This window comes from Botryllus schlosseri, chromosome 5, assembly GCF_051294905.1.
Source record: "Botryllus schlosseri isolate E-star chromosome 5, Bs_hap1, whole genome shotgun sequence".
Taxonomy (NCBI): Eukaryota; Metazoa; Chordata; class Ascidiacea; order Stolidobranchia; family Styelidae; genus Botryllus; species Botryllus schlosseri.
In genome coordinates, this window is record NC_137240.1 from 23,170,099 (window position 1) to 23,194,911 (window position 24,813).

General features: G+C 40.1%; 1 protein-coding gene across 3 annotated transcripts in view; it reads right to left on the reverse strand.

The window, feature by feature from the left end:
• Nucleotides 1-15,441: 15,441 nt before the first annotated feature.
• The window catches only part of LOC145439434 (kinesin-like protein KIF14), a 41,964-nt gene continuing 32,592 nt past the window's right edge, over nucleotides 15,442-24,813 (reverse strand). For 2 of the 3 annotated variants that reach the window (XM_080316915.1, XM_080316916.1), the window contains exons 27-33: nucleotides 24,323-24,469; nucleotides 24,160-24,261; nucleotides 21,966-22,040; nucleotides 20,577-20,636; nucleotides 18,367-18,502; nucleotides 16,697-16,856; nucleotides 15,442-15,740 (exon numbers count right to left, since the gene is read on the reverse strand). In XM_080316915.1, coding sequence (XP_080173041.1) covers nucleotides 15,653-15,740; nucleotides 16,697-16,856; nucleotides 18,367-18,502; nucleotides 20,577-20,636; nucleotides 21,966-22,040; nucleotides 24,160-24,261; nucleotides 24,323-24,469 — 768 coding nt within the window. In that variant the 3' untranslated portion in view covers nucleotides 15,442-15,652. The remainder of the gene's footprint in view (nucleotides 15,741-16,696; nucleotides 16,857-18,366; nucleotides 18,503-20,576; nucleotides 20,637-21,965; nucleotides 22,041-24,159; nucleotides 24,262-24,322; nucleotides 24,470-24,813) is intronic. The other variant, XM_080316917.1, reaches the window with a different exon arrangement.

Genomic DNA, 24,813 nt, shown 5'->3' on the forward strand with positions numbered 1-24,813 from the left:
AAAATATTGAGAAATCGATTTATGAAAAAATATATATATTTATAAAATACTCTTGCTTGGCTTGGAGTCTGGAGTTTTCAATTAGGATTGCAGGAGAGTTGTGAGTAGACTGCTAAGATGGCGTCACTGCTGTTTCAATGCAATGTGGCCTAACTTTCCAGTTGAACGGGCAGTAGGCCTATCTATAGATATAGGTATAGATATAGGTATTGACAGCACCGTAACTGCCGCACCCCAAGCCCCCCAATTGGGGGAGCGAGCTGGAAGGGGGCCCAAAATTATTTAGTGAATTAGCATAACTTATAGAGTATTTTATGAAATTTTATGCAACTTTTTCAAAGATTTTTCGCGTTGCGTGCGATTTCAAGTTTCCAAGTACCTTAATTATTGGGTACTCTTCGACCAATATAAAATACGCAAGATTTACAGAAGTGGGCATATCGCCATTGGCCATTACAGCGCCACGACGCACGAAGACATATAAAGTTTTAGGCCATGTAACGACGATCGGCAGCGAGAAAACCTTGGCCGAAAAGGACTGCCCCTACGCTGATCGAAAACTTCGTTATGTATATTCAAAATACATATAGGTATAATTGACCCGCCTAAATGACTGGCGCCGAATGTTCCTGTCTTGGCAATCTGAACGTCACGAGACAAATAGGCTACCATCCCGCAGGGAAGAATTATATTCCAGTGAAGAACTACCAATTTTAAATCGTGTGCATCTTTTAGTTTAGTATGTTTGGGCGATTCTATATTTCTTGATTTAGCAGACTGGACATCACGAAATAACAAATACCATCATGTAACGAAGTCGTACCAACGGGTCCGCCCGTCCGAATATGTTTAATTATTATTTACGTGCCCTACAGTTTCCAAGACACCTCACTCAGCTCTACCGGTAAATCTAATTACGTGAGCAGAGAGGACAAGTAATCGATAGCAATGCAATTCCCGATCTTATTGACCTATTTTATTTTGAATTATCGAAAATTTTCGCGCTCCATGCTGGCTCACTAAACGGGGATCCTGATTTCGTGGCAGAAGCGAACAACGGCACGGGGGTCGGTTTATCACCCTGTGGGAGCTCAAGACCTAGTGTTTTTGGGGGCCTGACGAAGTGCTGTTTCGTTCCTGCCAACGGGTATACGCCTGAAGATGTTTAATTATTATTGAGTGGTCGTACCTTTTCAAACAGGACTCACTCGGCTCAACCGGTCAATCTGATTACGTGAGCAGAGAGAGGATAAAAATTGATACCAATATATATGCAATTCCCGATTATATTGACCGATTCAATCAGGAATTATAGATTTTTTTGCGCTTCGCGCGATTAGTCGCGAGAAGCTGCCTAAAACGGACACCCGATTTAGATAATAAATAGCGGTAAACAGCCATCTAGCCTGAGGGGGTCTGGGGGCTTCAAAGTTCTGTTTATCACTCTATGCGGGCCCAAGAGAAACGTTTTTTGGGGGGCTGACGAAGTGCTGTTACGGCCCTGGGTATTGATAACTAATTTACGGATAGATGTGCAACAAGTGACTCACGATTGAATACGCCGAGATGCGTACTGCTTAGCCGGCAAAAAGCAGCATAATTTGTAGTCCTATAGCTCGCGACCCAAGCGTCCGAATAATTTGATATGTCGGTGTCTATCGAAAGCAAGTGTCGCACTGATTCCAAAAATACGAATTGAAATCTCGCCAGGGCAATAAAACTACGCCGAAATAGCCAGCAAAAGTTGATTGTTCTGAACAAGGGGAGCGCGGCAACACAATGGCCAATGACGTCAAGCGAATGATCGGAACAATGCCAATTTTCATATTTTGGTGACTATTTTGGGTTCCTTTCATTGCCCTGGTATTCGTGCGGCCCCGGCCGTACCCTGAAATTCTAAATTTGGCCCTGCCACCGAAAATAGTTGGGAACTACTGCTCTAAACAATCTGCGGGCAGTTTGAACGTGACAGGGCTGAATGCGTCTTCTTTTAGCGAATCTCCTGGTTTACACGATAAAACTTTTGAACAGTACCGCAACCTCGTGTCTGATTTTAAGTACATTTGACTGTTATGTCGAAAAGCATTTTTATGCGATACAACGCGTATCATGAGTAACCTACTTAGCTATAATGGCCTCCGCTATTTAGGTGTAATCGGTGAATTCGTAGTCAACATTGTGAACGCCGCAATGCAACATACTCAGCGCAAGACCTATTATAAAATTCGGTATAAATATGACATATCTTGTTTGGTCAGCTGATATAACTGAACTGTGTAAATTGGTTCTGGATTCATAGATAACGGTCCCGTTAATATTACGAAATATTCTAGTTACGGAAATCGTTGTTTTTTATTTTTCTTCAATGCATTGACGGATACCTTACACAAAACGCATATGTGGTTTTCAGCTTTCGATATTAAAACAGTGTTTTAGGGCGCACGCCATATCGCCACGTGTTCCGCTGATTTCAAACCCAACGGATTCTTGAGTTACGTAACGCTTTTAGCGAAGACGTGTAATTTCACAATACAGCTTTTCTGGTTCTGCATAATCGCCAGACACCATTGCGGAATGACGCATCCTTCATTCAAAGAATCCACTACGTAAAATTGAGTAATGGTATTCTGATGGCATTTCAAAAAGTGATTTCATATGGACTTCAGCTTTAAAATCATCGCAGACACATAACAGTAGTCTGTATGATAACATCCTACATTGATCAATGTGAGTTTGACTGATAATTCCATTACTGACTGACATATCTAATAAATCTTTGAATTGTCTTCAATTACGCCATGCCTCGTGAGCAGAGCATCTATTCCGTAACTCCTTGCGTGTCGGTTGAAATCTGATGAGTTGTTTGGAATTCGCTTTACAAAACTCAGCAGTACCTATAAATCGCACATCCACTGTCAAGATTATGCAAAATTTGACCCTGGCGGCACCGAGAATTTATTACTTGAATCGCAATGTAGCAGACCTGTTTTGACTTACACTAAGGAGTTCGCTAGTTAGCACTTAGCAGACTTCCAGTACATTTTACATTTACTTCTGCCACGTGTAGACATTTTTTTCGCACGTCTGCTCCCTCCATTTTTTCTGCATGCGCCAGAGATTGATCCCTTGCTTGCAACGCTATCAGGGAATAGCGTGGCTTATTTTTTTTTTATTGTTTCTGATATTGTCAACACCTTCATAATTAGGTTTAGGTTTGCCTTTATCAGACTGGTCGCTTATTGATGGATTGTGTGTTTTCTTTCATGCTTGTATCGTTATTTTGTGCTAATTGTAATAGTGCTAGATGCCCTTTCGACGTGATGCTGTAGTGTTGTTTTTACAGAATTGGCGAATATACGTGTCCGTCGTCCACGCTCCGCGTTACGGCGTGCACAATTCTACTCATGTGTGCGAAGTCATCGGAACGAATTCGACCAACTCAACAACAACGACCTGGCAATATACTTCGGTACGATTCTGACAACACGTGCCGTCGCAAATCAACAGTCGACAGCAACAGTTCGCCGCTATTTCACCGACGAAACTGTGTCGATTTCCGCTAACGATCGACCGACCGACCGAAGATATCCCACCTCTGCAACCATTGGCCGACACTATAGCGAATTCGAAACTGTACGAATTTCACTGACCAGGAACACACTGGTGCATATGGGCCACGGCCCGAAACTGAAGTTTACGCGGACTTGGGTATTTTGGTTACTCTAAGTCACAGTATCGACCGAGATATTGCAATGTAGAACTGGTCACTATTGTACATATACCGGCCACACACTGAAGTTAATTCTGCCTTCACGTGAACAGCGACGGTACCACTCATGACGATTTGGACTGTCACGTGGATGAATTTGTATTATTTTACGGTTACTTTTTGCTTAGGATTACTTTGATTTGTGTTATTCCATTTCGGGTAACTTGAATATTAGAAAAGCAGTATAAAACCTGACTCTTGCAATTCTCATACTAAAACCGAAACTGTATATGCCTAAGTCATTGTAGTTTGTTTGATAACATTTCATGTAATTGCTTGAAAGGTCGTTGAAATTAAAAGTCTTTACTCGTAAACGTAATTGTTACGAACCTATCTCCTTTTTAATGGGGGACGGGGTGACCTATCTGTACCAAATTTGTACTCGACATAGTCAATTAATATTGTCATTCATGGTTGTAAAATCTAATGACTTTTTCCTTAATTAGTCCTAATTAATTCCCTTTTCAAGTAGAGATAATGCAGCTATCCAGCTGTGATCACAATGATATATATACAATGATTGGAGACTGCCACGCCCCTTAACGCTATAAGATAGATTCCCGGCGAAATCAGTCCGTCGCGGGATATGCTTGAGTAGAGGTACGGAATTGCGTATGTCGACTGTGGGGGAGTGCTGCAATCGACCTTTCTGGGGTACTGATTCACTGCTTTTCCCCAATTGGTTTAGTTTTTGTTGGATTCTTGAGCATAGTGAGGCAGTGCTGCATACTAGGATCTAATATAACTTTTAACAATGCACATTTATCAAAGTACCGACTAGCTGTGAGGCATTTTAGCATCGGTTGCAACCATGCATGTACGACACAGCCAAAAAAATTAATAGATACTGTGGGTGAGCGTCAATATAGATGTGCAGAACCTAGAAGGATTGTTAAAAGAGGATTTTAAAATATTCTGGCAGCATTTATGTCACCTGATTTTTTAAAAGAGAAGGGTTGATTACGATAATTGTGTGAGCAACTAAGTTGTTTTATATAGTATATGTTGTAATATTGTAGGGCCGAGTTCACTGGCAACCATGGTATCAGTATAGCGATTGTACCTTCATAATATAATATAAAATCGGAACTAACCGGAAACTAACATTGTACTGATTGGTAAAATGCTAACAGATATAACTTTTTACCGGGTCAGGCTGTTAAATCCACATTCCACATGAATGATGAGAATCGGCATTGTTCCAAACAATATTCCATCGGCAAAACAATGCACTAGAATGACATTGAGGATAATCACTCCATAGTTGGTATTGTGCACATCGACCTGGCGTGATATGTGACTACTCTCAATAGTTGAATCTTTCACACCGGGGTGTCCGAAAGCGTCTACCAATGCCCATTTATTCAAAATATACCTGGTAAACGTTTTGGCACTTATTTGATATGAACTACCCGTTGTGAAGTGTTCCCCATGAATTGCCTGTAAACCTTGAAAATTAACATGGAGTACTCGTTAAGATTGATAGCTGGACGGATTGTACAAAATAAATGATTTATGCATTTGCGAGCAACATTCTATGGTGTCTTATTCATTGAAAGGTTAGGAAATGATTTTGTAACCTTCGTCATTGTATAGTGTGTACGTCTATGGTTTTTTATGTATAACTTTCATAACTTTTCGCCATTTGCATCACGCTTTATGACCTGAGCATGAGCATCAACTTGCATTGTATGTGCTGCTGCCTCAAATACTCAGGTTATTTTTCCAGCAATGTAACTCCACAATCATCCAATGCAAAATCTCTCTCTTGAATATGCATATTGCTCATATATATTGCATATGTGGGAGTACGGAAAATACTTGACGGATTGAATAAATAACTTGATTTCAATTGTAGTTGACTGGCAAAACTGTGACATAGACATTTACTGTGACATAACAAATCCCCATTCTGTAAATGTCTGATGCATAAATTTTTTACAGGATCGTTAACATTTTTTATAAATTATAGTCCATTCAAACTTTCAAGAAAAGATTGTTCGTGTATTGAAACAGCCGCAAAGCAACCCACAGCCGCGAGGAAATTGAAAAGGATTCAGGGATCTTAATAAAAGTGCAAATCATTATCTTATGGGATTTCGGCACGCCAGGCCGTCCATGAGAAGCAACCATGTCATGTTCCACTTTGCTTCAGACATTGAGATATTTCCAAAGATTGTAGTCAAAATGAATAATACTTTGACGAATGGTGCCGGATTGGATTGATACTCATTGGATCGATTGATGCAGAGAAAAATAATCTTGCTGAAAGACTATGAACTGACCGAACGGCTTGAAACATACTAGTGTTCAAATGCCATGGTACTTGATGATTGAATGCCCTCCGATGTTCAACGTCATGTGAGATCGCTGGTCTACCATCCAACTGCTGTCCTGTTATTGTCGTTAAGAGAGGATAAAAATGCTCGAATAAATAACATTTGAGAATATATATTTTTGTTACGTGACAAGAAACATTGACGTTATCAACTACTAGGCACAGTTATTCGATTGTTCATAATAGCACAGCACAGTTTCATAAATTACAACAAAAATAGATGCAGACAGTACATTTATCAAGTGGCTTAAACATAGGTACATCTGATATTGTAATTTGCATAAACATGAAAATCCTCTTTTGCTACATATTTACTTGACTTAAATGCTTTCCGTTGACTAGGATTTTGGTTCTTGTTATTCTGAATTTAGATGACAACAAGTCTGACATGATAACAAAAGTTGTTTATGCAGTTTTCAAGTGTTATAGTAAATGAAATATCCATACCCTGTATAAAATTCTCAATGATACAGTCCATCCTCAAGATTACCGGACCACGACTGACCTATCGATCTCGCTTCCCATGACATGCCGCCCTATTTCTTGTCGCTTTCTTTTTCTATACTATCTTCTTTACTTTCATTCAGTGTGCATGCCTCCTCTTTACATCGCCTAGGCCAAGGTGGGTGTCAGATTCCATAGACAACCTAGTCGCTTCGACATCTTCCTTTCTTTCATTGTATCGCATTTTTGTGGTGTATTGAACTGATAAAATTGCTAATAAACCAATGATGATGATGATGATATTATGGTGTTGGTATCCTCATTGAAATTTAGACACGACTAGTATCAGAGCATTTAGGAGTCCATGAAGAGGTGAGGTATTTAAGCTGTTCAAAATCCTTCTTCTGTAATACCCATGCGATGACACATTGTTATGATGCTCGGATTCGACCAACTTCTTCCATGATCACCTCGACCGTTGAGGGAATAGATGGTGATGTGTAAGTTCGGAGATTTGTAAGTGAAGGGGATTGTTGGATAGTCTCTATTCCGTCCCATTCTTCGAAGTCACCATCTTGCAAGTCAACTATGATTGTAAGAGTTGACAAACTGGACTGGACATGGACAACATTACAATTTAATGACCATACAAAGTATATGCTGTGAACAATCATTTATAGATCATTGGCTGTGCACAAGTCTATCAAACCTGACATGGACAGTGGCAGGAACTTTCTACCTATTGTGGGTCGCTCTTGCGCACACATACACTTATAAGATATACCATCATATCATGTTAAATTGTACTCATGAACAATGTTCCCTCTAATTTTTCACGAGTCTGCGCAAACACGTTAACTCACTGCGCAGGCCCTTGGACAATAGTGCGCAACCAGCCCCCCACATAAGGTGATAAACCGAACTTATCGGGGGCGAAGTCCCCCACAGCTCTGCGCTTTTTGCCGATATCATCTACGTCGGGGGGGCTTAGTGGCTATCTCGCCTGAACGCGTGAAGCGTGAAAATTCTATATGATTCATGATTGAATCGGTCAATATGATCGGGAATTACATAGCATATATCTATTGCTATCTATTTTTATCATCTCTCTGCTCACATAATCAGATTTACCGGTAAAGCTGATCAAGTGATGTGTGTTAGAAAAGGTAGGTCCTCTAAATATTAATTAAACATCTTCGCGCGCACTCGTTGGTATAATGACTTGGTTATATGATGCTATTTCGTGACCTCCCATCGGCTATGTCAAAAGACATTGAAATCGCTCAAACGTACTAAACTAAAACACGAACACGATTTAAAATTGGTATTTCTCAACTGGCAAATAATGTTCCCTCGACATGGCATTTGTCTTGTTGTGGGACTCGGATCGCCAGCACATGAACATTCAGCGCCAGCCATTTACGCACCTGTGGACAATTAAACTTATATGTATGAATCGAAGTTTTCGGTCAGCATATAGGGCAGTCCTTTTCGGCCAAGCTTTTCTCGCTGCTGATCGTTTTGGCACACTTCTAGGAGTCGCATGTCACATAGCCTATAACTTCATCTATGTTTTGGTGCGCCGTGGCATAAGGTAATGGCCGACGCCCAAGTGCCCATTTCTCTTAATCACGCCTATTTTTGTTGTGGGACAGGTACCCAATAATCAAGACATTTGACAAAATTAATTCGCGCACGGCGCGATAAATATTTTGAAAAATTCCCAAAATATACACCATGATTTATGTTAATTCACGAAATAATTTTGGGTTCCTTTCGATCTCGGCCCCCTAATTGAGGGTTTGGGTGCGGCAGATACGGTCCTGAGGAAATCTTACGCAATGTTTATGACACGCGGAGAAGACTATGCGCTAGTTTCTCGCAGATTAACTTCGAGCTCGCCCATTGTTATTTATAACTATGTTAAACCATGTTATTTCGCCATTCCTGGAAAATAATGCGCTATTGAAATGATATCAGTATCGCTCACGCGTACGAGACCATACAAAAAGAAAAGATTTTTCGTTAGGCGCTCGTGATTGCAAAGTCTCATTTCTTCACGGAGTGCAGTATTTACCTTTGCTGGCCGCACTTGTACCTCAATGTAAGACTTCAGCGATAACACTATTTGCCCCTGGCAATGTTCCCTCTAATTTTTCACGAGTTTGCGCGCCTGCGTGGTGCCTTGGACAACAGTGCGCAACGACTTCAAAAAAACATCACTTCGGATTTTCTGTGCGCAACCTAGATTTTCTGTGCGCACTGCGCAGGGACCGCTTCAGCACTGCGCATTTGCGCACGTCCGCAGCTTAGAGGGAACATTGCTCATGAAGTACCGTAGTTTGAAAAAGTAGGTTAAGACCAGGTTTTGCAGACGTTTCTTAGTCAATTGGATATTGAAATCTACTTGTTGAAGCAGAAAATGAACGGTCTGAAAAGTACTCGAGTAGTATGAAGAAATGAGTTAGACTTTACTTTGTATACATCTGTTAGTCAATTGTATACTGTATCTACAAGCTGCTGACGATTACTCCTGATATGTCTCAAATAAAAATATTTTTATTTTTATTCAATTGTATATATGAGCATTCGGATCACAAGATGAATCTCTGTAACAAAGGAATAATGACTATTATTACTTCAAAAACGTGATGCTTTTTGCGATATCGTCAAGTAGGTTTTGCCTACTTTCACAACTTCAGAAGGCCTGACTTCAAAGTCAGTTTTAGAACCTGCCTGAATTGACTTGAAAAATTTAGAAATGACTTCGTGACTTGATTAAAAATTTGCAATGACTTGAAGATAGTGACCTGATCCCAACTCTAGCTCGTACTATGAAGTATCCACCTTTATTTGATACTGCGAGACCACCTCCGATCACAATGTTCATCACGTAGGCACACTGGTACATCAGTTTCGTCTGAATATTAAGCCATGCTACTGGAATCGGCCAAAACCTGTACAGTATGCACACATTTCACGTGCAAAAGAGGTCTCGATAAAAAACTTTTCACTACGTTAACGCCAGTTCCTGAAGAAAGATTGCTGGCGAACCGTTTGTTTACATCGATTTCATTCCTGTTGTGAAGCATGACTCGCGACGCGCTCAAACGCAGAGCTCACTGGAGTTTCCAATCATTGTATGTATATCATTGGTCTCGAATAAGAAACTACTTCTTGTTTTGAGTACTCGAGAGTCGAGACTCGTATATAAGTGTCTGTAACAAGTGTTTTAGAGGATTATTGACTGAGACTCTATACGCTACTTACTGCATCAACGTTTGAATAAACCGATTGTATTGAGCATATATCTGTTACGAAGAACTTCACCCAAGGCAACAGCTTCTCGAGATAAGTATTGTATAGCCGAGCACCAAGACGATTGGTTAGCTGTACTTTTATACAGATCATCAGAGACAGTAAGCTATAATTGCTGCAATAGAAATGACCAGGCTTGACGTTATATGTTCATTAAAAAAGTTTGTTTGTCAATTTTGGTGCCATATATTTGATGCGATCTTGCCCAAATGTGTCGTCGGAAGCGATACACGTTATTATTACATTCACCGCCACTAATTTTGTGGAAATGGATTTTCGGAACTCGTTCATATCAAGTCGAAGGCGCGGTTTTTCAAGACACTACTGCGTAGTTGAAGAAATGCAGTTGCAGAATTCGCTTTGAAATATTAAAAGTCAACCCAATTTCTACGTGAATAGATCTTATAATTTTCATTTCATTTTGTTGCTGTTTTTATCACCAAGCCTACAGTTTTTATTTGCACAAAGACAGTTGACGATTGCACGATAATTGAGCTAAATTTGAACTAAAAAGTTGTGGGGGTCCGCGGGGGTCCGTCAAGACAAAAAGGTTGAGAACCACTGCTCCAATTCCTGCCGAGCAGACAACATGATGCCTTACTGCATCTTCCAGGCTGGGACCCGCTATCTCTCGTCTCGGATTTTCCTTTAGACCTCATTCTGTTGCCAACAGAGACTAACCCATGCTCAGACGAGGCTGGGAGGCCATTGCGGACGTCGTATATTTGGTAATGAGGTGAAAGTCTAAGCGTGACGTGCCTCTTCTTCTTGCTCATTGAGACGTCGCTCGCTTGGGTATTCATAATCAACCAATCGGGCGTCGTCAACGGCACTCCCCGGCCCACTGATGGCTACCCGCCATGCATCAAGGAAGAGCATGGATCTTCTTTTACTGATTTTGCGCACGGCGCCGCCCACACACCTCGTTACGTCTTACGGCAAGCAAATCTTGTACGGACCTTTATACGCTTCATAGTTCAAGGAATAATCAAGCCCTAGGGGCTGGGAATGCCACAGCCTCACATATATTTGCTACTAAGGCAGTAGTCGAAGTACGACTGTATCCTTCCACCCCAGCCGAGGGGTCCGACGACCACTGTAGGTCTCCTTTCACAATCTACAGCCATATTGTAGATCAGGAGTCATCAATGCGGTGCCCACGGGTCCCAGGTAGCCCGCAAGGTCCATGCAGATGAATCGCCCGCATGCCTGTTTTAAAACTACACGGAGAAACAGCCCTTACCAGTGAGCTTTTACATAATGAGATTAATTTATTCAGCTGTTATTGTGTAAATCACACTAACACGGGGGGGGAAATGCCCGCGGACAATTTCCCGCCTTAGTTAATAATGTGGCCCGCCATCCGGTCAATACCGACAAAACCAGTACCGACTACCGAGAAAGCCATTACAGAGAAGGGACACCACCTAGAATGGGTCCATTACCTAGGATTTGACCTCTTTTTGACTTTTTTGAAAGTGTCCTCGGAGGACGTCCAAATGTCGTATTTTTTGAGATTTTGTCCTGTTTTTGAGAATTTTGGTTAAATAAAGGGCAAAATTCGACTGAGATACAGTAAATCAGCAGTGAAGTAACGCTCCGGCCGCTATTTCGGGAGCTGAGTAGGAAAGCTGACCTTTTTTTATTCAACCAACGGATAATGAGAAAGAAAAACTACCGGAAAGCTGACCTTTTTTTAGTAGTCAGCCGACCACGATGTGGGAAAAATCTACCGTTTTTTCAGGATTTTCCTCCGGTATCGCAAGTTTGAAAAGTCTCCTCTTTTCAGATTTCCAAAATATGGTAACCCTAACATTACCGAGAATGCAATGTATGCAATGCCGGCATGTTATGCATGTGCATGACGGCTTTGTCACATTCAGGGACGATTCTCAGATATAAATTTATCGACAACGCCTTCTCAGTAAGCTAGATTCTTGGCATTGGCCGTTCTCGGTAATGTCCATTCTCGGTATTGGCATAGAACCCTAATAATTATAGTAAGCAAGTAGTGGGGCATCTCGGCAGACTAGGGCCGCGGGGGTTCTATACCAATACCGAGAAAACCATTACCGCGGGGGTTCTATACCATTACCGAGAATGCGTGCGAGAGTGGAGCTTACGCGTAAGTTCGTATAGAAGACTTGCATTTTCGGCCTTTACGATGTAGGGGAGAGTGGGTAGGTATGGGCCTCCAAATCTAACAAAGCTATAACTTGGCCAAACTTGATCTAATATTCCTAAATTTCGGTATAGACGATCATTAGTTATCTGGCTAACTATTACTGGTAAAATTAAGCTAAAATACCCATGTATTTGGAAGTGACATCAAATTTTGTAACAATACATCATTTTTGTAAAAAATAGGCTATGAGGTATGGGCCGGGGGTAGTGAGGTATGAGCCGCTGTCTGTATTGAATCAATAAATGCCATTCATATCCTACAAACCTCAACTCTTGTCACAGTTACCAACAGTTTGTATATACTGATATAAAGCTGGGCTGGAAGTGGATAATTCATATATTTCAATTTTCAATTCCCGTATTGATTGAAAGCCATAACGCATAACGAAACAAGTTAACTAAAAATATGTAACATGAAAATCACTATCAAATCATGCTTCTTTCGCCTCAACTACCCCATCAAATCAAAATGTCACAGCTCCATCTCTTCTTTAAGCGGGAGTAACAAACCATGATACATATTTGAGCATATGATGACATACTGAGCCAACAAACTTTTCTCCTCGTCATTAAAGACAGTATTGGAAAGCGATTTTGAAATCTTTTTCATCCCCTGTTTTTCCATATACCTGGTTAATGTAGCTCTACCAATTTTGTACTGACGGTATTCTTCTCTCCCTCCCATGCTTCAACGTTTCATATTGCCAAGCTCAGATCTGATTCTGAAAACTGGCCTTTATGGGTTTCATGATTTACTTTCAAGTGATTGTATATGGGAGGGATAAGACAAACACCTTCTGTATTCTAGAGATAAATATATTCAATAGGATCATTCAAATACTGATTTCAGGTATATGTTATGCTGTCCCACACCCCAGCCTATTGAGGTATGGGCCGGCCCATACCCCAACCTGCTAAAAGGCCCATACCTCAAACACTCCATCTTGGGGATTCTTACCATAATTTCAAGATCCGAGAGATTGACAAAGCATTTAAACCAGTGGTTCTTAACCTTTTTTCGTCCAGCGCCCCCTTTCAAAAATTATCGCGCTCCAGCGCCCCCCTCAACTTCATATTGTAAGGAATGTAATAAAGACAATGAGTAAGAGGGAGGGCCGTAACAGCACTTCGTCAACCCCCCTAAAAACGATTGCCTTGCGCACCCATAGTGTGATAAACCGAACTTCTGAGGGCTTCGCTCCCACGAACCTCATATCGTGATTTTGATGGTCAGCAAAGTTTGTGTGGCCTGGTCGCCCTAGGTACCAAAATTTGCTATAATGCATGGTAATTACATTTATAAGTCGCTATAAACTTTTTATCCTCTCAGCCCACGTAATCAGATTTACCAGTAGCACTGAGTGAGCTGTTGTATAGGAAAATAAGGGGCACGTAATTAATAATTAAACATATTCGGGCGTTCCCGCAGGTACAATTATTCGTTACCAGGGCCGTAACAGCACTTCGTCAGCCCCCCTCCCCAAACATAAAACGTTGGTCCTGGACCCCATCGGGTGATAAACCAAACTTCCGGGGGATTTCGCTCCCAGACCCCCATTAGGCTGTCCGCTATTTGCTGATAGCCTATTAGGTATCTACATTGGGTGTACATTTACTGAGGGAGCTATTCTCCCCTAGTCGCGCGAAGTGCTAAAAATTTCACTAATTAATGATTGCATTGGTCAATATCATCGGGAATTGCATGTAAATTGAGTTCAATTTTTATCCTCTCTCTGCTCACGTAAACACATTTACCGGTAGAGCTGAGTTAGGTGCTATGTTCCCTCTAAGCTGCGCACGTGCGCAGTGCTGACACGGTCTCTGCGCACAGAAAATCTACGTTGCGCACAACAAATCCGGAGTTATTACCTTTTTTTAGTCGTTACGCACTGTTGCCCAAGGGTCAGCGCAGTGAGTTGTTGAGTGTGCGCAGACTCATCAAAACTTAAAGCGAACATTGTGAGGTTTCTTGGAAACTGTAGGGCCCGTTACCAATAATTAAACATATTCGGGCAGGCGAACCCGTTGGTATGACCTCGTTGCATGATGTTATTTCGTGACCCCCTGTCTGCAATATCAAAAAATATGGAATCGCTCAACGGGGATATCGGCCAACAGGAATATCCCTGTCGCCCAATCGTACTAAACTAAAAGACGCACATGATTTCAGATTGGTATTTCTTCACTGACATATAATTTTTCCCTGCCAGATGAAATTCGTCTTCTGGGGTTCAGATTTCCAAGACAGGAACATTCGGTGTCAGTCATTTAGGCGCCCATGGACAATTAAACCTATATGTATTTTGAAGGCTATATGTAACGAAGTTTTCGGTGTTAATTTGCTCTGAATACTCATTAAGGATATGTCCTATCACCACATCATCTACTGCGAAGCCATTTTTCTCCAGCGCCCCCCATACCGCCCCCCTGAGCCCAGCGCCCCCCATATCGCCCCCTGAGCGTTTCCGCCCCCCTTCAACATCGCCAGCGCCCCCTGGGGGGCGCTGGGGGCAAGGTTAAGAACCACTGATTTAAACTATACTCTATAGACAGCATATTTCTATAGCTTCCACACCATATATAAGTCTAATCCAAACATGCACAGATGTGGACTCAAACCCAAATTCCCTATTTTCAAATAAATTTACTTTAGGCCGCAAAAATTATCTATCTCTAGCTGAGTCAAAAACTCCGCTGGCCTCATGGCTGTGAGTAACATGGGTGAGTTTGAAGCCTTTTTCTAACAATCACAGAGCTTGGCAACCATATGTGATGTCACAGTCACCAGATATGGCCGTGGCCCACACCTCAACAGTGGCCCATAGCTACCCACTCTCCCCTACTCAACTCTAATGAATTGATGTCTTGGTAAATTTAGGGTACCGGGCTTATCAAACGCCTTGAAATCTTAATTAAGGATGGCACCATGTGTTGATTGATCAGAGAGAAGCAGACATGGCGGCGTCTGTATGACAATACCATGGTGTTCTCAAATCCACATTGTTTTCGTCATTGTCGGCGAGAAATGGCTTTGAAAAGTCATTGCTGTCGGCTGGAGAAGTTGCTCGCCCCTGCACTGTACAGTACATGTAACATTGTTACTCCCGTCATTTACCCGCTTCACATTTTTGTGTTTTTTTGGCTGCAACTCGATTTGTGTTCACAACAGAGAAAACTTCCTTTTTAAGACAGATAGAAACATGATGTTTCCGCATATTATAAGCTATATATCATGACTCTACGACCAGCGCAACCCTAAGGGAACCCTAAGATAAAGTGACTAACAAATATACAATTTCTAAAACTACTCATGTTTACACATCCTCTCAAAGCTATTCTGAATCTGTCTTTGAATTAGCAGGTATGTAACAAAACTTCAATAGTCAGATTTAAGGTGAGGAACATTGTTTCTTGGAACACACCAGATAGCCTACCACAATGCATGTGTGAATAATTATGACATATGGTATTTTTAGCGAGCCACAGTCCTAGAATGATTCAAAGCTATCTAAAATCAGTCATGTGAGTACAATATCAAGTACAAATACAATATCTAGTAATAATGGTGAAAATGAATAACATTGGTTAACAAGCATTGCTTATTGGCAAGGTAATGGAGGCATTTTCTGAAATCTTGATAATGTTGTGAGCAGATGATCAGCAGCAGCTTGTGTTGCATAATACTTCCTGCAACGAAAAAAATGAAAGTTTCATTTTAAAAACATATTCATAATGAGAGTGATGAAGTCTTCAATGATACGAATGACTCGATCGATATTTATATTGCACCATTATTTGTGACAACAGAACGAGTGCATGAAACACTGGGTGACCAACAATTGCTACAGTTTCACATCAATATTTATCAGGATTAAGAAATCAGCATCAATGAATATACAAATAAGTGAACACAGTAAGATCTAATGTTTGAACTCAATTCCGCCCAATGACACAAGGGTGGTTTAGATAAATGACTGACAAAAACTAGCAGGACCTCATTTTCAAGTCACACGCTAGTTGAAGGTTTGAAGGAGGTTCAAATGATATAACTAATGTGTTGTGGTCAGAAACAAAGTAAAAGCTTGATTCGTGACATCTCATTTCAGTAAGAAATGGAAATGCCGTACATGGAGTGACCATTATAATTCAAGTTCAGGTTTGACAATGATGGGCTATAGTGTGATTTGAAAAAAACATGCCTATTTGTACCTAAGAAAAGTTTTTGTCCCTCAAATAGCTGTCACTCGAACAATTGCAACGTCACTTTTAAATGTGTCACCCACAATGTTGTCGCTCAAATGAGCTATCGCTTAGTTGATACACACCCCAGGAACATAGGCTAATAACTTTGGACGTGAAAACGCGTCAGAACTTGTTTAAATACAAAATCGACACGATGAATTGTCAACGAACTCGTTCATAATGCGTTTAAATTCTATATCGGATTGAAAAAATAACCCTTTTTTACAGATTATGGGGATTCACTGATTAAATTGTTAGGTTGCCTATAAAAGGCTGCACAACAAATTTGACTCAGTGAATCCCAGGAATCCGCAAAAAAAAATTTTTGGGAACAATCCTAATATACATGCATGCCATCCAGGAGTGATAGGAACCAGTTTATATCCCAGTACAGTAATTACTTTTCAATCTCGTGATCTACCGCCATGTCTGGTGATTGGCAACTCGACGATTCAAACTCTTGAGGAGAAGATTCCTTTAAAGAAATCAGTTCAAGAGAAGTCGTTGATGCGATTGCTCGGGCAAATTTCTCCAGACGTACCACATAGTCGCGGCAATCTCCTAAAAGAAGGGATGTTTAGAGATTAGGCAAACACATCAGGTAGACCAGGGGCTCTCAAACCATGGTATGCGAGAGAATTTTCAGGGGTTCGCTAGCAATGTAATTTTCTTGCGGTGTTTATTAGAGGGTTAACATCAATTCAATTTTACATTACAATGTAACGCTATTCATCTCATGTGCATTATCAGGAGTGAATTTCTGTGTGTCTACTGCCGAGGTGATGAGAGTTACTACAGCGCCTACTTTAGAACCCGGATTATTTCTATCAGGTTCAGTACCATTTACTTATGCAGAATACTTGATGAGCGGCCATGGCAATATTCAGTGTTTTTTTATGTACAATGACGAACAGGCTTTAATTTACGAAAGGAAATTACGTATTCTTGTCCTTGATGTTTTTTGCGGCATATACACCAATTCAAGATATACTATAACGAGATATATTGTTAACGCCATTTTAATATTTGAAAATTGAAACATTACCTAATTCCATCTTATGAAACATTACCTAATACCATGAAGTGAAAACCAGATAAGACATTTGTGATACATAGTAATCTATGTGTCGTGTGAAATAGAGATAAGAAATAAATCTTACGATGTCTCGTGCATAAAATCTGTCGTGGCTATAATATATATATGCGTGTAAAACAACGTATAAATATTCGATTTAATTCATGATCGGGAAGCTATTACGTCGTCGAACGTTGATTCAATAAATTTACAAGTCGTGGAGACAGAAAAAAAGAGTTGTCCGTGTGATCATCGAATACGTGTGCACTTGACAGGCTTCGTGGTACGTGAGCCAACGAACCCCTGAGGTGTGGGACGCCGGTCCGTCGAAGGGAAGATACACGCAATGAATGCTACAAGTAACCTAATGGAGTCAGATTACACAAGTATAACATCAACAAACACTCGCTCTGCGTTATATATACCTTTACAGGATATGTGCATATGCATACCATCAATGCATGATGCGCATATGCCGCTAGACAAAGAAGGTGCAGATATAGCCTTACATGACTTTCTAAGTCTTGCACTTTATGCTATCCTGTTAATGCTGAGCGCCAAGCGGGGAGGTCATGGATACCACTGTTACTAATCAGGTCGTTTGTTTGACCCGGCCGGAGATGGAACCCTCGACCTATCGATCAAGATGCCAGACGCTCCACCATTACGCTATCTTGTTGCTATATGGAACTGGTCAAGTATGACAAAGACGCATCCAGCAGTGTCAACAACTGTTTGGGGAGTCTTTTGCTTGTCGCCTCCACTCCCAATAACAGACGTCATGGTGTAGCGTCAAGCTATCGCAGTGGAATAACGTTTGAAAGTGTAAATACATAGTCTGTTGGGATTTGTCTTTAAATTGTGCACATTATATGCAACATTCTTTCTAAGGGATACGCAGTGGAAAAAGTTTGGCAACCCCTGAGCTATACAAATCCATCAGTCAACTTTATCTTCGACTTCAATTATCTTCATATCTCATCACCTCAAACTTACCTTGAGAATCGCCAACTGTTTCGATAAGACCGTGCACAGGACAAACCATGTTCTGGATTCTGAGAAAAGCATTTTTATAATACGCAGGGTCGTCTTCACTTTCCGGTAGAAGTAGAGATGCATCGTGAAGATATTGCTGAAGAAGGAAGGTGTATCAGTGTTGGGATAACTCGAGTCATGACTTGACTCGAGTCAGACTCGAGTGACTTTTTTCGTATGACTTGACTTGACTCGAGTCACTTTGCTAAAATGACTTGACTTGACTTGACTCGGCGTATCAGAAATGTGCATTGACTCGTGACTCGAAGCAAAATTCACGAGTCAATTTCAAGTCATAAAGTAATCGGTGTCGATAAAAATCACTGTATCTTGCATATGGTCGGATTGTTCGCAAAACGCTGGTGTAACCGTGAGAGCGACCAATCATTCAATGATGGTGCGTTTTACTGAGCCTCCATTGTTTTCTAACAAATAAATTGACCGCGAACGAAGTGACCGAAGCTTACAGCATACGTTGTCGTAAACTAGTATAGTAAAGTAATTTTAGAGCAAAATGTATATTTCTGTTCTCTGCTCTTACCTTCACGAAACCTCTTGTTTTATTGAAATTGAACATGAATATAGTTTATAGAGTCCTCAACCATTGGCGCAGGCTCTAATTGTATCATATCAATTTGTAAATGGGTAATGTATTGCATCTTATCAATTCTTTTCTCTATTTTGGCTGGTGAATATGACTGAGGCTATGCAATTACTTACGATACAGCGCCTTCTTGTGTGTATATTCAACTCTATATTCGTTCGTTGATTCAAAATCAATGACCACTCAATCTGTATTTCAGACTGCTAGCAAAATGCAATGACGTAATCATGCCTCGTACTTCGAAAAGGCAACTTGACTTGAATTTTGACTTGACTCGTGACTTGACTTGACTTGACTCGACTTGACTCGAGTCACCTCTAAAAATCAAGTGACTTGACTTGACTCGAGTCACCTTTGAAAATCGATTGACTTGACTTGACTCGAGTCAAAATGTGCAATGACTCGAAATGACTCGTGACTCGAAGGTAGTGACTTGATCCCAACACTGAGGTGTATTTATCAGAACATTATGGCTCCGAATAACAGTATCCGCAGATCACGTGATTTCTCAGCAATCCGAACACGCTATCGCGTTTAGACCAGTGGTTCCCAACCTTTTTCTACTCATCGCCCCCTGATCAAGCTCAACAAAAATTTTCGACCCCTGTATTTACGAATCCGCAGAAGAGAACATATAAACGCGAAATTTATTCACCAACTCAGATCGCTGGTGAATTGACTAAATAAAAGGTAATTTTGCTGAGACTGTGCTCGGATACCGGTTTCCACCGATACTTTCTATTGGGTTGACCTTTTTATAGGTCATATGCAGAGTAAGCCGTCTTCTTGTGTATTTTTGGTCACGTTAATTAAATATATATCACTGAAAGTTCAAATATTTTCACCCCCTTATCCTATTTGGTATTTTGCCCCACGTTGGGGAGCACCGTTTTGGACTGACAAGTACGGTGACTTTTTAAATATTTTTCATGAAATATACGAACAAGTAACTCAATCAGTCAGAAAACTGGACGTGATCTCAGAGGTTGAGCATTATTTGTACGGGAAATGGAGCGATTGAAATCTCCAGCGATGATGTAATATGACGTGGTCTTGTATAGGTGACATATCCTGCTGCCAGACTAGTTGATGATTTGATATGTAAACAAAATAAAATCTTTGTTTCCATTCAAATTCTTATCATATCATGCGAAAATCATATGAGAAAGTTCATCAACACGAGAAAGCTTGTCTGACCTCTGTATTAGTGTTATTGACGAATGTAATTAACCATATTACATCTATACTACCTTTCTAAATTGGGAATTCTTCAGCAACACCCATCTCTATCTTCAAACACCACCCTTTTACCTCGCCTGTCTACGTTCATGCTACGAACCTATACAAATTCTGATTATTAAATTGATCAAAACTTGAATTATGGCTCATGAGATGCAAAAAATGGCACTTTGAATGGAGCTTGGTCAGGGAGCAAACTAAAAGATCTGAGCGCACTTCCTAAAATATCATTTCTCACTTGACTGATTGAGCCACCTGACCGACATTTCTCTGGCTTGAGATATGTCTGCAACTATCTAACACAAAATAAGCTTCCTAAGTTACTCACTATTTCTTCACTGATTCTTTCATTGAGAGCCTCTTTAACCAATGTGTCATCGACCTGCGCCTTTTTAAATAAGAAATATTGCATTACTGAGTGTTCCATCATTGCCAGTAAGTGCTAAGGACATTAACTCTATTAGACTCGAGTTTTATGTCATTTCAAAAACTCAACAAATACGATCACTACAATGTGGCCCTATCAAAGAGAATAATTATCTGAAAGGGGAATGTGATCAAAATCTACAACCAGGTTACAGTAATCTTAAGAGTTGACTTGATCCTGTGAGAGTGGGAGACGATGGGAAAGTGTGTGAAGATACAGCTGCATTATTCTTAGCAGAAAATATTACGCAAAGTCGACATAATCTATTTTCAGTATTAAATTGCAAGTTCTCATCAGAGAAACAAGAGCTCACAATGCATGATAGGTATGTGACAAGGCGACTGACAGTGATGAGTGACTGCTAATTAGGGATAGTAACAGGCTGGCACAGGCTTGTTTTTCTAAAAATTTATCCTTGACTTTTCAAAACTGTAAAACACAACCTCAATGGGATGCGAAACCTACAAGTAATTCTGAACTGGGTGCAAAATACCGATGTGAAACTGTCCATGTCCATTTCTGGTGAACTTCGGACTATTCTACTTTTCATATCGGCTTATCATACGCGCCGAAATGGTGAGTTGTAATGTCAGGAATAGATACTGAGATTGGTTATGGTAGCGGCAAGCGCGAAAATTTTTCAGATTCACAACGGTTTCCGTCATTAATAGTAGGTATGACAAATCAAATATTCATCCGGCAGAGTTGAATGAGGGAATGCTTTCGAAAATTTAGGGCAAGTTACGAATGACATGCATCTTCGGGTGGGCCAATTGTTATTAGTCACTTTGTTTCATGCTGTTATATTTATACCCCCTTCAGTTTTTTCGGTATAGTTGAAATATATTGGAATCGATGAATTTACCAGAAACAAATCTCTTTAGTGAGAAGCACACAATTCCGATTCGGATTGCAGAGAGCTCTATTAAAATCGAAAAATGAAGTCGTATCGAATCGTGCCGAGCGCGAGGAAAATTTTAAGATTAATGAACATCTCTCAAAAATTCGGGAGTGAATTTGTAATTTCAATTTGCTCGTCGACGGCCGCCAACACATATTAATTGAATTATGTGACGACGCCCGCACAAATTACCCTCTATGGCCGCCGGTTGCCCACCCCTGTTCTAAACCAACTTGCTACTGTTTTATCAGATGGATAAAATCTCAAATTGTAATAAATTCGCTTTACTGGTCAAAGTTAACCATCTCACAATATCCTGTGGTAATCTATGAAATTTGAAAAAAAAAAGATTTTTAAACATCAATATTGCTTATTGTGCTCGAGTTTACCTGCAATTCTTTACAGCATTCTAAAAGTGAGAGTGATGATTGCAGCACTGCCGTTGATTGATCATTTTCGTTACCCTGTAAAATGAAGCATTTTCAAGGTATTAAAAATATGCAAAAATGATGGGATTATAGAAAAGTCTAAATGGTCATTGGAAGTTAAAGAGAAAATGCTCGAAACATTTATGGTAGGCAAATATGTTAAGAGTACGTAGTAGAAAATATACTCATTATTCGGGCAATTCTTTTTTACCTAAAAAAGGGGAGCTTTTGACCTAAAATATCAAAAACTTGACATTTCTTGACCAAAAAAACTCTATTTTGATCAAATTTTGACCTAACGTATGCAAATTAGGTGTTTTCCCACATGTTTGAATTGCACTAGCCTACTTATCTTCATTTCTGGTTCGAACTGTCGGTCCTTACGAAGTAGTTCGGCCTGAAAAAACTTTTTTGACTCAAAAACTGACAAACATTTTTATGAGAAAACTTGATTTTAACGAAATATCGCCAAATGAAGAATTCCAGTTGTTACATCACATATTATGGTAGAAATAATTAAAATCTATTGTAGTACAACGAAAGATACTTTCCAACATTCTCGGGTAGAAAGTGTAGGTCCTGTTCTTTTTGAAATTTAAAAAAAAAATTGCGCTACGCAATATTCATAGCAAATTACCTTTCACTCTCAGAACCTCTATCGGTTGTACAATAGGGCTGTTCAAAAATAACTTTATTTTTCAAATTTTACTAGCTACTTGAAAATTTTTTAGGTTTCTTGTAAAAAAGCTGTACACCAATTTTAACTCAATTACAACCTGTGGAAGTGAAGTTATTATTAGGGCTGGGCACAATGATTCGAGTGCTCGAATCTGAATCGAGTATTAATTTTAATGATTCGAGTCGAGTAGTAAAAGGCGATTTTCTCGAGTACTGAAATCATACGCTTCTCGCCACTGAAAGTTAATATATCAACGAGAATTATAGTTTTGATACTAATTTTCACTGTTGAAGCCTTGAAAACTTAATTGGCAGTATCGTAGCATACGAAACATATAATACAAAGCTACAAACGTCACTGGACGTAGCCAATTTCCGAAGTCATGATTATCCCACAACATTGGCACATAGTGGAATGAAATCGGTATTGTCGAAAAAATACCAATGTAATATTTATGAGATGGATAGCAGGCATTATATGCTTTGTGGTGGCATAAACGGTACATATTTGGACTTTGACGTATTGCATTATGTTATGACGTCATAAAGAGTGATACTCGATTACTCGAATCGACTCGAAGCATATTACGTGATTCAGAATCGAATCACTCAGGTACTCGATTTTGCCCAGCCCTAGTTATTATAGTGAAAAATTTCCGATTTATTCAAGAAATATTCCGGGGATTCACTGATTACATTTCATGTTGCCTAAAAAAACGCTGCAAACCAAATTTAGCTCAATTTCAACCAGTAGAAGCCTTTATGAGCCAAGAGAAATTTTTAAATTTTTGCATTTATCCTAACAAATTTAAAATTTTTCTAATTTTACTGTCAACCCCATGAATTTGTTGAGCCTGTAGTTCTCAACGTGGGCGATATCGCAGACCAGGGGGCGATTTTGAGGAACAAGGGGGCAAAAATGCCAAAGTTGGAGAGTGGGGTGGGGGCGAAAATGTTACAATGTCCAGTGCGATATATTTAATTAACACGGCCAAAAAATGCTTGTGAAGATGGCTTATTTTATATATGAAGCAAAAGTTAACTGAAAAAATGTCAACTCAATGAAAAGTAGGCGCAGAAACGGGTTTTCCGAGCACCTACTCCGAAAAATGAACTTTCTTTTTCAGTCAATTCACCAGCGATCAGAGTACGCAGGATAAATTTCCCGTCGATATGCCCCGTTTTTCGGATCCGTGAATAAGGGGGGCAAAAATTTGTGCCGAGCTTGATAAGGGGGCGATGAGTCGAAAAAGGTTGGGAGCCGTTGTGTTGAGTTGTCTAAAGAAACGAAGCAAAAAAACTTGACACAATTCCAGTCCGTAGAAGCAAAGTAATTGGGATTTTCCATTAATAATGGTTTGCAGCGTTCTTTTTAGGTAACCTAACAATTCGATCAGTGAATCCCGGGAATCCGTTAAAAAAATATTTTCGAACAACCCTCGTGAATATATTCTATCATCTCGGCAACAATACTTACACGTAGCAGTAAGTTCCCGACTTTCGAAATCCCGTCCGCCATTTCTTTTCGCAGAAGAGAGTTTGCGCCTTGAACGAACGCACTTTTGATCCGGGAACTCAGCTATGTTATCAAGAAATCGGTCTTGCTTCAAGTTCATTTACATTTGATCACAAGAACTGACTTTATGCTGATTTTCTTCGTTGAGTATATCAACTTTGGCGCCAAGCGCAACACTCGCTGCCCCGATGTATTTGGAAACATTAGCAACGTCTAGTCGAATTTTTCCCGATGATTCATTGACGACGTTGGTGATTCCTTCTTCGAGACCCTTCAATAGAAGCAATTCCAGTTAGTAGAATATACAGACCATCTGACAATAACGAATAAGCGAACGTGATACTGCGCCACAAAAACAGATCAAGTGGACAGAAGAAATACGCACTGGAGATAAATGTGATTACGTCAAAACCAGTCAATACGCAGTGTTTAGCGGACGGGAATCTACTACATTATACAGTATAATATAATGTAATATATTATATAAAAAATTCATGGGGTAGCCAGTAAAGTTTGAAAAGGATCATTAATATTTTTAGTTAATAAATCCAAAACTTTCTCCTCTCTTAAGGTTGGAATTGGGTCAAAAAAATTAGAAAAAAAAGTCATGACCGT